This window comes from Mugil cephalus, chromosome 1 (assembly GCF_022458985.1).
Source record: "Mugil cephalus isolate CIBA_MC_2020 chromosome 1, CIBA_Mcephalus_1.1, whole genome shotgun sequence".
Classification (NCBI taxonomy): Eukaryota; Metazoa; Chordata; class Actinopteri; order Mugiliformes; family Mugilidae; genus Mugil; species Mugil cephalus.
In genome coordinates, this window is record NC_061770.1 from 9,604,930 (window position 1) to 9,620,420 (window position 15,491).

The following is a 15,491-nucleotide window of genomic DNA, read 5'->3' on the forward strand; positions in this document are numbered from 1 at the left end:
TCACACACGCTAACACACACGGCATATATTGAGAGAGAAGCAGAATTGTGTTTACATGTTTTATTGTGTTTATAAGTGTCTCCTGTAGATGAGGGAAAAGTTGTTAAAGAGGAAGAGAAGTGCGTTTCCATTATGTTTTTCATGTGCCCCAGGACAGTTTATTTTCTGTTAGTAAACATGAACTATTGTCCCCAATAGTCAGCCGCAAGAGAGGGAGGGTCGGCTGCCACATATCAACCACAACATAATATCAAATAAGCTGTCAGAAATGTGTTATTTGTGAGGCTGGAGAAATCCAGTTTAGAGAATTGTTCGGGCGTTCTTTATTCCCCTGGAATAATGTCTCAAAGCTGGGGTTATTTCTGTCTTGTTTTGTGGATATTTAATCATCTCTTCATCAGTATAATTGCCTGTTTCAGCCAAGAGTCTAGATCCTATAACACTCGCATTTATACTGTATTTTGGCTGATTTGATTTTCGGAAGTGATATTTTTGTTTTTAAATATATTATGACGTGACATGATGAAGTTCCTTCCTAATTCGTTTAGCGATTAATCTGTTTTTGGCTTTTAAGGTTATTTTAATGATAGAACGTGATCAAGTAGCAATGCACAACGTTCTTTAAAGTCTTTTAAGACTATGTGTGAGTCACAGAGTTTATCTGTGACACATCTAAAAGTCAGCCAGTGAATTGTTACACCAGCTCCTTTGGAAGCAGCATAAGCACAAATCTGTGGATGTGTGCTGTTGCCACTGAAATAAACCCCAGCGGGGTGTAATATGCTAAGACTATTTTTTTTTTTTTTACTCCGGTATTCATACTATATATATATACTATACATACACAGACAGTGGTGGAAAAAATGCATTTGTGAAATATCGCATTAAGAATCACTCTTACGTCTTAAGTGTAATTTCTTTTAGTACAATCACAGACAAATAAATCCTCGAACAGCCATTAAAAACTCCAACTTTTGGGTCCATAAAAATACTTATGCTTTTTATAAAAAGACACATTTTTCAGTTGCTGTACTTCCTGTCTATATAAAGTCAGTACATTTGAAAGTTCTTCAGAGACAAAAATGGCTAAAATAAATAACCTAATGCAGGAAACACACCTGAAGACACAGATTCTCAACCAGGAAGGGTACAGCTGCCGCCAGAACGCCAGGAAGTGCAGATGCAGTCCTTCAGCAGTTGGATCCACTCTACAGAAATACAGACGAACCAACAGCTTGGAAGGCAAACCAAGTCTGGAGCGTCCAAGGGTTTCTTCAGCAAGAAATGACTGCATCCTGAGCCGCATTTGCAGGGAAAACTGCCAAATGATCAGCAGTGGTCAAACCAAACTGGTGTCCAGTGTGTCAAGAAACCACTGATTAATCCCAGACAGAGGTTAGTTCGCCATTGTTGGGCCTAAGCACACAAGAACTGGACAGTCAGTAAAATTAGAAGAAGATTCTGTGGTCAGATGAGTCCACTTTCCAGCGTTATCTTCCTCCTGCTAATGTGAGGGTATGCAGGAGACCAGGCCAAGCCTTATCTCCAGCATGTACAGTACCTACTGTGACAAATGGTGGAGGCACTATCATGGTTGGGGATGCGTGAGTGCTGCTGGTGTTGGTCATCCCACTGTCTGTGATGGCACATTGAACTAAACATTGTCCAGATATTGAGCCACTCTTCAAACCCATATGTTCCCTTCTGCACGTGCACTGTTCCTTCGAGGTCCAAACCAGATGTTTCAACAAGATAATGCCCCTTGCCATAAATAAACAAAATTATTAATTTATATTTGTGTGTGTGTGATCATATATATATATATAGAAAATAGTCTCAGCATGTCTGTCAAAAAGTAAACACAGCAGAGAGTGCAAAGATGGTAATAATATGGAAGTCACACCTCATCTTATTGTGTTAATTCCCAGTGGAGTCATCTTTTCTTTTTGCTCCTCCTGTAGAGTAGGTGAGAAAATGTAGCTTTGTGAGTCCCTGATCTTTCCACAGCTTTCTTGTCCAGGTCTATTCGGGCTTTAAGAACAGTCGGGGCATCTTGGGACCTTTAACTTCGATAAGCTTTGCATAACATGAACTCAAAAGTACAAGGAAGGGAATGGTTCAATGAGCAAGTACAGGGGAGGAAGACATGCTGTTAGACTTCTAGGCAAGCTCAACCAGTTTAGGAGTTTTACTTGCAGAGAGATATTATATATCCAACTCCTCTGTGTGTAAACGTAATTTTCAGTTCAAGCTGAGAAGTTAAAGCAGTCACAGAGAAGCATGTTTAATAAGACAGTATTACCATTAGAAGTTAAGAGCAGACTAAATATGTCTTGGAGTATTCCAAGAGTTGACTCATTAACATAGTTCTGCTCTGCTTGGATTCAAGAGAGGCCTCAGTTGTCAAAGCTGAGCAAAATCAAGGGTGACAAATTGTTAAAAACTGCGACTGCAATGATAATTTTCATTCTAAAGCCTGGAGTGATGGCTTCAGATTGCATATGCTGTTTGACTGACACCCACAAAAATGAAAGATATTGGCAAGGCAATGCAGCAAATCCTCACAACTGAGATGGATGGAAACAGTTTAGAATTTGTGGGGTTAAGAGTTGAGAACTTCATCTGAGCAGATCAGCTTGGTGGAGGTTCACCAAAACCCCACAAACACCTCTACGGCGTAATTTAATTCATGGCAGCGGCTGTAGAATGTCCTGCCACACAGTAGCTTGAGCTATAGCTGGAGTTTATTGTATTATGCTCTGAGGAATATCATGACTACACGTTATATACATGTATTACATGTTTAAAAACAACAACACACACATGTCATAACTTAACACTCACAGAAGAACATCAGCCAATGTCGTTCTGCTTGTAAGTTCAGTTTTGTAACACTGTTAACAGCTGCATCACACCTTCCTTTTTGTAGAAAGTGTAATTACCTTCATTCATTCATTCATTCATTTTCTGTAACTGCTTGTCCTCTGGAGGGTTGCGGAGGGCTGGAGCCTATCCCAGCTGTCAGTGGGCGGGGGGCGGGGTACATCCCTGGACATGTCTCTAGTCCATCACAGAGCCAACACAGGGAGACAAACTACCATTCACACTCACACTCCCTTCTACGAACAATTTAGAATCACAAATGAAGATAACACGCCAAACTCCACAGAGAAAGGCAGATGGATTCGAACCTTCTTGCTGTGAAGAAATGTCATTACACGAATCTTAAAAATATGTTTTGTTTTGTTTTTTTCACTACAGCACTAACATTAACAATTAAAACTCAAGTGTTTATAAAGCAAATCCATGCATAAATACTTGAACCATATGACAGCTCACTGGAGCATCTTGTCACAACCAAAACAATAATAATGCATAATTGTGTTTAGCAAACTGCTTAGAATTCAGCTCCTTTAAGCCAGCACAGCATGTGGCATTCGTACAAGCAGATGCCTCAGATGGAATGATTTGCAGCTGCTATGTTTGTGCCATTATAAAATGTCCCTTCGCGGCAAAGGTAGAATGCAAAGTGTCTGGCTGAACTTGAGAGATAAAAGTGAGGCAATCAGTGTGGGTCCTGAAGGAATATTATTCATATGAAGAGGATAACCGATGGAAGTGGTAAAAACAGTAAACACTGTGTTCATTTAGCGGCTACGATTCGCTTCAAGGCAGAGTATCGCCATTGTTTCCCATCATTACTATAAGCAGTCCCCACCGCAGGGCCACTCAGTTTAGAGAGAAAAAGCATGTACAGACTCTAAGCGCTGAAGAAGCTCCTCTCCCCTGTTTCTCTCCCCTTTCTCCCCGCGATTAGCATTTCAAACGGCCCTTGTTTTGCATCACAGCTTCGTGCCTGCGTGCATGCCATCACAGCGTTGCAGGTGGTGGCCTGTCCAACCAGTGGAGTTGAAAAGCAGCCTCCGTGTACGCACGCTTATGTACGTATGCAGGCGTGTTTGTCAGAGTGCCTCTTCGTTGGAGGAACTAGTCCGAGGGGATCTGACCTCTTTACGAAACTCAGAGTGAAGTTAAGGGACAGCTTCATCTACAAATGCTACATAATCATAAATATCTCAGTATTTGCGGGCTCCTGCTTTGAGGGAGAGTCACAAGCTGGATTCCCATTTTGACTACAGAAAATCCACAAAATCTCTTTGTAAGTGTCTGCCAGCAGGCCCGTCCAAACTCTGATTGAGAGCATCACAATGTGCCCAGCATATCAAGCACAGAACAACAACGATACAGACCTGTGCAGAAACTGCCTGTGTGGATTGGAAAAGGGGCTGCGTCATTTCATCTTAAGTCAACTGCTAATAGATTGTCTACTGCAAGGGATTTACACATACCAAAAGAGTTCTAAAAGAAAAGAAAATAATGAATTCTCGCAGTTTAAAGATCAGTCAAGAGACACCTAACTAGATCTGTATCGCTCCTTTCTCCATCTGATTCATTGTCCTCCGAGTCCAGCATTAGTTATGTTGTCTGCAGCAGGCCAGTGCAGGCGTGCACTGATGAGACACCGCTTCTGTCCTGTTACCGCGCCACCTAAAAAAACACAACAAAAACAAATGAATGGAACGTGTTAAATCTCAATTTACTGCTCACGCTTGAGTAAACTATTAAGCATCCATTACGAAACAGAATAGCGAACGAGGAAACGAAGAAATTCATGGAGGTTGAGCATTTCTCGTTAGCCACAGCTGATTAAATCTGCTTGTGACATTTTAGGAGAGGAGTTAATGTTTACTTCTATGTGAAATGGAAGAGGCACCCTTGTTCTAAAATTACTATAACTTCAACCTGTCCGTGCGTCATGCGTGAACAAAAGGCTTAACCTCAGTTTAATTCTACTGTTTAAGAGCGTAATCTGATGGCTACTAGACTGCAGCGTAGCCAGCGATCACTGGCTGCGCCTACATGCCCCTGATTCTTTGTAAAAGAACCATACACATAAAACGGTTCAACATAAAGGCAACTTCTGAGAAAGTGTAGTTGAAAATGCAGTGGCGTTTCCTTTGGCCGTCAGATTTAATTACATGGGTTTTAGTGTTCAGTATTAGTTTGCAGCTTATTTCATGTTTGTCCTCTTGGCCCCATCATTCACCAGATTATAGAATTAGGTTTTCTGAGCCCACTGTGCCTTGTGAGAGCAAGAGGGTTGATACGTCCAATGGGAGCGGTGATTATGTGTGATTGCGGAATCTTTCAGCATCAAAGGAGAGCTTACTAACATAAAGCTTTATGATGAGCATTCACAAGGCTGTCGGACGCTGGTTGCAAAGGAGCGATGCGGTGAAAAAGTAGGCGACTAAACTCGTGACTGCATTTGAGCATCTATAAATACCGAGCGTTGAACTAAAGTCATTAAGCCTTTTGTCAGGCCGGTGCCACCGTGAGTCAGACTAATGCAGGGCCTCTCCTCACCTTCGTGGTCTTCACTTTGTTCCCAGAGATGCATGACCAGCCGGTAAGGTCAGGGAGAACTCGGCACTCCTCCCCCTGCAGACACGGCTCCATTTTACACCACCACTTGTGACGCACAATGGACGCTGGAGGGAAAAAGAAACACCGCGACAGAAGGTCACTTTTTAGACTGACCGCCAAAAAAAAAAGGGAGGGGGGGGTGGGTGAGTTGGAGAAAAAAACTTCCCAATCAGGTGTCACAGTCTATAGTCCTTAAAAGCCTCAGTATCAGTGGACTCTTGTGAAACTGACTCTACTTCAGCATGTAATATTTTCATATCATGTCAGAATATTTCAGTTCAGGAGGGCTGGAAGAGAGTCCCAGTAATATTACCTTCAACACAAGAGGGCAGAGCCCTTGTTGTCCCTGCCACCTGTCCTGGGAAGCAGGAGCACTTGACTGTTTGAGAGCGTTCTTCAATCTTGTTCTTATTGCAGCAACGATGAGCAGCAACCACTTCACAAGTCCCCGTCCTCTCCTGTGATGAACCTGGGAAAGAAAGAAATGTTGAGGGGAGAGATGATCATTTCTTGCTCTGGGCTTTGCGTGATAGTACATTCAGCCTGGCTGATATAAGCCTTCACAGGCCACGAGGCTGCAGCCAAATTGCATTCATTTTATTAGATGCTAACCTGAAAGAAATAAAACTGTCACTTCATACAGTAGCAAAGCAGGTCTGAACTGGCACGTAATACTTTTGTAATGCTACAGCACCACCAAGTGGTTGAAAAGAAGCATCAACATAGACGGATTTCTTCATTACAAATGACACTGGCATGATTACAGGGTTGATTCAAAATCCATCTTAGAGTAGAAAAAAATCTTATATGGTTTCATATATAAGTTATATATATATATATATTTCATATATAGTACAGATGAGAGAGGCTCAAACAAGCCAACAAAAAATATTTAATTTTCATTAGTTTATTCTAGCTATCTAAAAGATTACTATGAATGTATGCCACTAAACTCCAGATTTGCCAACTGAGAACCACTGAATTAAATTATCTACAGGAGTCTAAGTGTCAAATAGGTGCATGCTATAGATTAAATGATCAAATAATGTAATTTATAATAACGGTAAGAAATTCTGCAGAACTTCAATCTGTTTTGGTTGAGAATATCCGGCAAGCTCCTTCATATTAACATGTTTTTCTAATACATCTCAGGATCTCATTGCTTTAATTGAGGTCTCTACCAGGCCAACAGGCCATTGACCACGAGTCGTAATGAGGCCCTCTGGGGGTGCAGCTGGTCTGGTTGTGTCTGACACCCACCTGTCTGTCCTCGGGAGCTTTGGTTGCCACTGGACACTAGCTGAATGAAGACGCTTACTGTACAGAGAAACAGGACGCAGCTGTGCATTGGTTGTGTCAGCATGTTCATCTTGCTCTTGTCTGCACCATTAAAAGAAGAAGAAGTTTAAGAAAATTGGGTCAACGGTTTTCTCCAACCATGTGACCATGATGTAAAATAAAACACTTCATTAAATGCTCCTAATTCTGATGTGTGGTCCATAAGATCGCTGCACTTATTTGCACAATTAGGACTCACACATCACCAAGCCAGGCCAAATCATCCAGATGCCAATGAGAGCGTGATCAGAGGCAAATGAGAGGGGGTCCTTGCACCCGTTTTTGAGTCATACTATCCTCTTCAGCTGTGAACATCGCTCCATGTGCAAAGCTAAACTTTCCCTCCAAAGCCAGTTGTTTTCGAGATGAGTCACAGAAGAACTGGGACATGGGCTTTTTAAGTCAGATTACAGCAATAAATAATGCAGAGCAAGGACAACATGAAGTGAAATGTCACTGATTAATTTGCAGGAGGCATTTTCATTCATCATTTAATCTGCATTCATCTAATGCAACAACTGTTTCCTTTATCACTCATCGTGCTGAATTAACACCACTGATTACATTGCTTTTGCAAAAGTAATTAAAATAAATATTGACAATGATTGCATTATTTATTTATTTTGAATATCCAGTGACTTACTTGTGCTCAGGTTACTGGCGTACATGACAATCCGCTGCTGAAGCATCCACCTGTCTTAACATCATGCACACCATGTCGTTTTCGGCAACGTTACAAAAGTTTGTCGAAAGTGCTTTTATCTCCACTCTCTGAAGTTTTCTGCCTCAAATCAAAGCGAGAGAAAAGGGGGGAAAAAAACGTAAGACCGCCCGCCTGTTACCGAATATCGCCGCGGCTGATCAACACATCAGCGCAGTGAAAACCTGCACTTTCACACATCAGCTCCTCTCCCTGGAGTTATACTGTACCTTTCAGGAAGGATATGATGTGAGAGATGTGTTCGCTCAGTGAACGCAGCGGGACGAGGCTGACAGCTTTACCCGTCAGGAAAATTAAAACTTAATCAAGACAGAGACCATCTGTCTCCCGGACAATATGTGGCCACTTTCATTAGAGCCCTAAGAAGCTTAAAATGGGTATCGACATCCTGTCGCACAGTGGACCGAAGGGATAAACTGCATCTGAATAAGGCCAAGTTCTGGCAGTTGTTCCGTAGCCACCTCTTAGTTTTTTTTTTTTTTGTTTGTTTGTTTTTTGTTTTGTTTTTTTGTTTTCAGGGTAAAAGAAAAAAAGACAAAAAAAAAGAAAAACTATATTTATAAAAAAAATGTTCCATTGTCAATCAGCAATGTGAGATTTATTTTTAACACGTAACACATTTAACGCTTATCTGCTTAATTTGTTTAAAAATAATAAGTAACATTTGCTGTATTTTAATTAAGACTGTAAAACTGAGAATTAATAAAGGCTTACTAGAAAATTAGGCCTATACAAAGCTGGATATGAAAATAAGCACGTTTAATTGCAGTGTAGTATTTTTTGAGCAACCTTTTGGTTGTTTGCTAGAGCCAGATGAGCTACTCGCCCATTTAGCTTGGCTTAGACTAGCATAAAGACTGGAAACAGACATAATCAGCTAGCCTTTGATTTGTCCAGCTGTAACAAAGTTAATTTAACTCAGAGACAAAGAAAGTGTTGAACAACGTTTTGTGAAATATGGCCAGTTGCTGTTTTGACAGTGGTGATAGCTAAAATGCCAGCTACTAGCTCTTTCTTAGCCAGCACATTCTAATATAATGGTGTCAAACTCATTTTACTTCGGGGGCCACATTCAGCCCAATTTGATCATAAGCGGGCCACACCAATAACATAACAGAAAAATAACCCATAAGTATTTTTTTTCCATTTGTTTTAGTGCATAGAGGACAAGTAAATCAGGAGAATGTTTACATTTAATAAACTGTCCTTTAAAAATTAAATTTATTAAGAAAAATAAGTGCGTTGCTGTCTGCTGCTCAGTCCTGTTGTGTTCTGTCCACTTCTCATTCCAAAACAGTGGACAAATCATTTGCAGTTCATACTGCGGTCCTGATTAGACCCGCCGGCAGGCCGCTTTTGGCCCGCAGACCGTATGTTTGACACCTGTGCTCAAAAAAGTAGCTTAAAAAACAAACATAATCTAAACGTACACATTTGTGTGTACATTAATTTTTTAAGCTATCCTGAATAAACTTTCCAAGGAAAAAATACTGGCTTCTCAATTGCTCCAAAAATTGCTGCAACTCTGTATCATATCAAACTATCAGATTTGTACAATACTTGACATAGTATGCAAACATGACTCAAGACTCACAGTAGAAACATGATATTACAGTAACACTGCAGGAGCTCTGTGATCTGGTGAATGGTACATCTTTCTGCATATATTTGCATATTAATAAGGTGAGACGGTTATATTGAAACTTCTTTGGCTAGTTCATAATGGAGTGCCTTTTATTTTGTTTGCACCTCAAGCTGTTGGTGTAATCCAGTTGCTATTAAAACACCTAAACAGTCATGATAATAAACTACAAATCTGCTGCTTATAAACGTAGAAAGACTGCAACAGAAAACTACATGAGGTGAAAGAGACATCCTAATAATAATAAAACTTTATTGGGGTATAATAACACATCATGATTCTTCTTTGACAGGTGAATAGCTACAATTTAGGTCAACACAAGACAAATACACAAAGAAGCCAACAACGTTACTAATAGAAAAAACAGTGTTATTAAATGATTCCTAGTTCATACAACCAAAACCATCCCACAAGTGACAACTTGCTCATCTTATGTACATTTTCATATCAAATGTGCTACTGCAACATCACAGTAACAATGTGATGAAACATCTAGTTTGCATTCAGATGCATCAGTGCTGTTTTGTTGTAATAGAGGCTCAAGCCGTGAAATTGAGCTTGAAGAGTACTGTCTGCGGTGTGGTGACATCGGCTACCGCTAGTTCCTGTCCATTTGACAAGCCCAGCTCTGATAAAGGGAGAAAAGCAAACAGTATTAGACGTGATCTTAACACACAACTCACTTTGAACACATTGGGGACGTCTGAATAACAGTTCCTTTTTACCTTTTAAGGTTTTGCAGAGGTTTGGCCTGGTTCGTTCCTCAATGGATTTAACAGACTGGAATTGAATTGCAATCATAATTTAATTGTCGATCACAATAAAATACAGGTCACCAAACATTGTGCAGTGTAGGCTTATATTACCTGCAGATAAAGGGTCTTATTCTTTCCTTCCAGAGTTGTGGTGATAGCTGGAGATTTCATTTGTCTGGGGGAAAATAAAAGGATATTCAACCTTGACGTGATCATTGTTATTTTTATGTGTCACTTCAAGTGTTTCATCTTTTCTGAGTACTCACAGAGAGGCGTTCTCTGTCAGGTACTCTAAAACCTCCTGTAATTTGGCAGAAGGAGGGAACTGGAGATCCTGAGGCACCTGGCTGCACGCTGAACAATTTTCCTGTCAATTAAGGAGACATCACTTTTCAGTGATTATGTACATTACACTGTACCGCATCCAGAAGGAGCAAAACAAACCTTTCGCTCAGCTTCAAAAGTGTAAGTGTAGAGCCCATCCACATCATTAAAGACCAGGTAATTATTTAAGGGGATATATGCACTGAAAACATAAAAGGAAATATTATATAATACTCTGACAAAGCAGCAGAATGAGACATTGAGAATGTGGGTCCACCAACCTTGTAGCAATTTTAAAAACTTCTGTTGCACAGGCAGCTGAGGAGAAAAAAATTGAAATTGATTGAAAATATGTACATGCCTTGCAAGAACTATTAGCTTGTTATGCAGTTTTACAGTTCACCTCAGAAATGTCAACACCTATTTGTTCAGTTCTACTGGCAATACTTAATGCCTCAAAAACATCTTGGTTTCCTACCAGCAATAACAGCATTAGTCGATGCCACAGCAGGAATGATCCTCTTCACAACTCCTGTGACACAAGTAACACCTGTGAGTTTAATTCCTACACAGTCACGGATGTGACAGCCAAACAACCATGAAAATGATCAACAAAAAAGAACAACTGCTATGCCACATTAGCGCTGAGTAAATTATTTTCTCGTAGTTCACCTTGCGTGAGTCTGTACGTCACTCCTGTTATGTTAAACTGTGCAGCTCTTTCTTGGGATCTTTCAAACACCCACTGGATGTGCTCCGGATTGTCGCCGTCTAAACTCGTCTCTAGTTGAGAAGAAAAAGTTATTAGCCTTGATTCTAACGCAGGAATGTTACACAAATGAACGTGTTTCAGTTAGAAAGTTGGGAATATTTTAAGGTACCTCCAAATGGCTTTTCTTTGGGCCACTGTAATATTCTGGCGTATTCAATGCAGTGTTCTGGCAGCCTCGGCATTGACGCGATGGTGCACATGGGGAAATTAATCTGTGGATGGCAAATTTGAGCAACCTAATTATGGACGCAATGTCAGTGCACAATAACTGCTTCAAGCTGTTCAGAGATGGAAATTTAACGCCTGCAAACCACAGCTGTTTTCTCTGTGGATATGTTCTCTGACTATTCTGTCACAGACATGATACACTAATAGGCAGTTTAGACTTATGCGTTAAGATGACGCAAAAGCTACGACGACAGCGGAAATCATATGCGGAACCTGCACAGACCCTTGTGCAGTAACCAACGTGCACCATCCTAGAAATGGAACCACTCGGCGATGCAGAAGAAAAGAGCTGTGAGGGGTAGTAGCGTGTTTGACTCTGTGAAAGGTTCAGTTGCCAATTGAAAGTGAAGCAAACAGAAGAAACAAAGATTACTAACAAAAAAGACACAGCTAGTGCACTAGTGCATAAGTATAAAGAGCCTTAAGAATAAAAAAAAATGACATTTATATGTACAGATTCTTCATGGTGATCTCGATGACACATTACTGGTGAAAGGTGTGTTACCTGTGGTGGGTACAACTCCAGTGTGCAGTCAATACATGCAGTCATGCCAGGTAGAATCACTCGGGAGTTTCCTTTAAAGCCCTCTGTCCCTCCATCAATGAGGGGGATGATGGAGCTGGGATCCAGGACTCCGTCTTCATAGCTCAGGAGGGATATCTAGAGAAGACAAAATAAATTACAGTGCAAGATACAGGGCCCCTTAAAGAGTTTGCACATTACTAAATATCATCATCCCATCATGAACTTCCACAAAAATGTGTTCTAAGGATCAGAATATGACAAATCCCTGAACGACACCTGGGTCTCATCACACTGATTAGGAACACTACAGAACAGATGGACTCCAGTCTGATCTTGAGATTAACTTGTGAGCCTAGAGGTGCTCTAACGTTTGCACTTCACATATGTAATACTGGAGCATTTTCTTTAATAAACTGATTGAGTTCTCTTTGTCTGCTGTCAGGGCGTGTTAAAATCCCCTGATGTTTTGAATCATATTTATGAAGAAATCTCTCAGGGCTGCTAATGCTTTAAAGTGGTACTGTATATTGTATGTATACATTTATACATGTTGCATGAAGTAACTACAGCACTAAAAAAAATTAAGCAATTCCTATTTTCCTACCAGCATCCCATTCATCCAGCGTCTGGCGATGATGGAGTCCAGTCCACAAACAATGATGTGGAACTCTGCAAAGAGAAGATGAGTACTTGAAAAACTATGTGACCTCAAGTGTTTTATTTGGTGGGTTCTGCCAAGAGGCTTTGTATGGGAAAAAAAAAAACATACTTACGTCTGTAGAAAGACTCATCAAAGTCTTGGATCTTCTTAAAGTGACTGCAGGTTATTGATAAGGAATTAAAGTTGTAATAGAATAACTTTATACAAACAAAATCCTTTTGAGGAGAACTGCTGAAGAAAAGGATACGGGATGACTTTACATCCTGGTATACGACTGTTGACGAAGTCAGCAGCCACTTCCGCCTTCGGTCGTCCAACATCTTTAGGCCTAAAAGAATGCATAAACGATATAATGTATGCAAGAATGGATTCACATTTGAATAATTTTCAACAAATTATGTATATTATTCTTGGGATAAGCATTATAGGAATATTAAGGGGAAATATTATCAAATTGGAAAAATTCCAGAGACAAATCTACAAACCCGTTTTGGGTTCTTAAACACATTTGAGAAAATGTATTCTTCCACTTAATCTATGGTTAAAACCATAGAGGGGATTAAAAAAAGCAGTGAAACATACCTGAAAAGAAACTGCCTATTGAGATTGGACACATCAATAGTATCCATGTCGACGACATGAATGAGGCGAAACCCGGACAGGGCCTAAAATTAGACAATAAGACAATAAGGAAAAACCCATAGAAACAGTTTGTTTTGTTCAGTTTACACTTCAATTACATTAATACAACAACGATTAAACCTATGCCTTACCAGATTTTTGAGGAGTTCACATCCAAGTCCTCCCGCACCAATGACCAGAATCTTGCATGTCTCCAACAAGAACTGTAAAGACTGATACGAAAGAAACATCAAAACGTTCAAAGAGCTGCCTTTGCAAAAAAATATCTTACAGTTACAACTGATCACACTGATTTTACATATGACTGTTTCATAAAAGTATTCTTGTGTCACCTCAGTGCTTGGCTCAAAGTCGGGATGGGTGAACGGGCCGGGTCTCTCCAGAAACTTCCGAACATGATTCCACCGTCCTTCCCAGTCGCCACTCCCAACACTGTGTCCACCATCTACAGCCATTCTGAACACACAACCCAACAATATACACTGAACTTGTGCTCCGACTAGTACACACTCCCTGCTGAACCCTCTAATGATGCCACTCATCCCTCATTAACCATGCACTTAAAATAAATTAAAATTAAGAGTCAAGTGGGATCAAGCAGCACATAAAGGGTAAGAAGCTCGATGAGAAAATACTTGCTCTCAATCTGCTATACAGGCAAGTATGAGGGCATGTGAAATGATTAAACCGCTATTTGGCACCGATTTATGAAACATCAAGCACCATTTAGTGTTCGCCCTGAAGTCACAGCACTTGTGTTGTCAGTGTAATATTATTAGTGATATAAGGTAATGTGTACAAGATCATTTTAAGTGACATGCTAAAAATACTTCTTATTAGATATTATCATTTCTTATTACATAAATGTACTGCGAACAAACATATGTGACTGACAGCAGTCCAGGAAGTTGATCAGAAAAAGACTCTTATACCACGACCAATATAGCTGTGATCTTCAAAAGCATGCATAATAGCACTATGCAGTACGTCACTTAAATACTGTATAAACAATTTTTGCAGACCCAACACAAGAAATCAATGCATTTTTCAGTTATGTTTTAAGAGAAATCATTTCCCCAGTCAGGCATCCAACAGTACATCTCAAATGCCCTCCATCTGGAGCCACTGTTAGTTTTACACCATGTATTTGAGCTGTACAGTAGCACTCCTTCCTGCAACGCATTATGGGACAACGTACTCATATTTCAATTATTAGGAAGGCAACTAATATAATATTTTATTTGTCACGTTTTTCAGTTTGAACACTACATAGCGATACTGACGAGTGTTTGGTATGAAACTGATGTGCAGCTTTATCATGAATTTAATAGTCATTGCAGATTTATCTTGTAAGGAGGATGACTGGTTCAACGCAGCTGCTCTGACTGCTTTTACTCAGCAAATGGACACATCGTGTAACTGGAAAACCTATGCAAACCGCTAAAGCAGTTATTAAAGCTAGTCTTTGCTTAAGATGTGTTTTTACGTCTCCTGGGCCAGCAGTCGCTGCTCTCTGTGCAACGAAATCCTGCTGCCAGACAGAGACCTTTATTTAGCATTCGTCACTAACTTCTCAGTCAGGTCCTCTATTCTCCTTCTTTTCTTCTCCCTGGAAGGAGAAAGTAAAGGGGTGTTAAGCGGGTCGGGTTAATGACGGAAGGCGGAGGTTTAACTACGTTAAAATGATGATTTCCGTCCATTGAGACTTACGGCTCCTCGGCATCCGCCATACTTTCACGGTCCCATGTCCTCGATTCTGACTGCTGTGTTCACGAGGGTCAAAGCTGCGCTGCGCCGAGAGCGAAGCCAAAGTCCTACTGCACAAATAAGCAGACGCTACAGCGTTGTCTTCATGATATTCTAGTATCTTGTGGGAGGTTTTATAAAAGTAATACAAATAAAGTAGTAAATGCCATAGTATTTTTCAGTACTAATATTCAAAATATTGTAGTTAAGTAGCACAGGGCATTACATTTAATGCACAGCATTTTTAATACTATGTTATATTTGTTACTAATAATGTATGAAACGTTTCTGTTTTTTTTTCTTTGTATTCAAAACTCACACAGACTATGGAATGACTAATTCACTTCGAAGCACTGTATTAATTAATATTCTTTCACCTCGTTTTTTTTAAATTATATTGTCATTTTATTTTGAAGTAGATTCAGTTACTTTCTTTTAATCGTGTTAAGACAACTGTCATGGGTGTTTGTTCCTTTTACATGTTATGTTTCTGTGTCAAACACTTAAGTTAATTAAATATAATTTAATACTCAAATAAATAGACAAATAATAATCGATAAATAGATAAATAATACATAATGCGCTGCTGTGACGCATTCAAAGCGCAGGACGAAAGCTCCAAACACATCCACTGGATGACTCTCGTTTG

The 15,491-nt window shown here is 40.0% G+C and overlaps 2 protein-coding genes across 4 annotated transcripts; both read right to left on the bottom strand.

Annotated features, from left to right (window-relative positions):
* Nucleotides 1-2,725: 2,725 nt before the first annotated feature.
* Nucleotides 2,726-7,779, bottom strand: LOC125005567 (chemokine-like protein TAFA-2). 2 transcript variants are annotated; one of them, XM_047581015.1, is made up of 5 exons: nt 7,469-7,779; nt 6,748-6,867; nt 5,801-5,956; nt 5,428-5,552; nt 2,726-4,548 (listed from the first exon to the last, which is right to left on the bottom strand). In XM_047581015.1, the coding sequence occupies exons 1-5, from the start codon at nt 7,512-7,514 to the stop codon at nt 4,537-4,539; spliced, it is 459 nt and encodes a 152-aa protein (XP_047436971.1). In that variant the 5' UTR covers nt 7,515-7,779; the 3' UTR covers nt 2,726-4,536. The 2 variants fall into 2 exon arrangements, with proteins under 2 accessions (XP_047436971.1, XP_047436979.1); XM_047581023.1 differs by lacking the exon at nt 6,748-6,867.
* A 1,641-nt stretch (nt 7,780-9,420) lies between these two features.
* LOC125005552 (NEDD8-activating enzyme E1 catalytic subunit-like) lies at nt 9,421-14,903 on the bottom strand. 2 transcript variants are annotated; one of them, XM_047580980.1, is made up of 18 exons: nt 14,807-14,903; nt 14,667-14,705; nt 13,429-13,552; nt 13,228-13,308; nt 13,037-13,119; nt 12,702-12,782; nt 12,567-12,610; nt 12,398-12,462; nt 11,773-11,928; nt 11,149-11,251; nt 10,940-11,050; nt 10,746-10,799; nt 10,549-10,585; nt 10,388-10,469; nt 10,210-10,310; nt 10,055-10,118; nt 9,914-9,968; nt 9,421-9,816 (listed from the first exon to the last, which is right to left on the bottom strand). In XM_047580980.1, exons 1-18 carry the CDS (start codon nt 14,824-14,826, stop codon nt 9,728-9,730), a joined length of 1,389 nt encoding a protein of 462 aa, XP_047436936.1. In that variant the 5' UTR covers nt 14,827-14,903; the 3' UTR covers nt 9,421-9,727. The 2 variants fall into 2 exon arrangements, with proteins under 2 accessions (XP_047436936.1, XP_047436945.1); XM_047580989.1 differs by having other exon boundaries at nt 14,643-14,705; nt 14,807-14,850.
* Between the last annotated feature and the right edge of the window lie 588 nt (nt 14,904-15,491).

What these genes read in the sequence shown, in the direction of transcription:
- LOC125005567 (XM_047581015.1), bottom strand. Translation starts at nt 7,514, where the DNA reads ATGCTTCAGCAGCGGATTGTCATGTACGCCAGTAACCTGAGCACAA. An exon ending in CGCCAGTAACCTGAGCACAA is followed by an intron (nt 6,868 to 7,468) that starts GTAAGTCACTGG and finishes TTAATGGTGCAG; the next exon opens with ACAAGAGCAAGATGAACATG. An exon ending in AAGCTCCCGAGGACAGACAG is followed by an intron (nt 5,957 to 6,747) that starts GTGGGTGTCAGA and finishes TTTCTTTCCCAG; the next exon opens with GTTCATCACAGGAGAGGACG.
- LOC125005552 (XM_047580980.1), bottom strand. Translation starts at nt 14,826, where the DNA reads ATGGCGGATGCCGAGGAGCC. An exon ending in TGGAGTTGTACCCACCACAG is followed by an intron (nt 11,252 to 11,772) that starts GTAACACACCTT and finishes TGCCATCCACAG; the next exon opens with ATTAATTTCCCCATGTGCAC. An exon ending in CAAAGAAAAGCCATTTGGAG is followed by an intron (nt 11,051 to 11,148) that starts GTACCTTAAAAT and finishes CTTCTCAACTAG; the next exon opens with AGACGAGTTTAGACGGCGAC.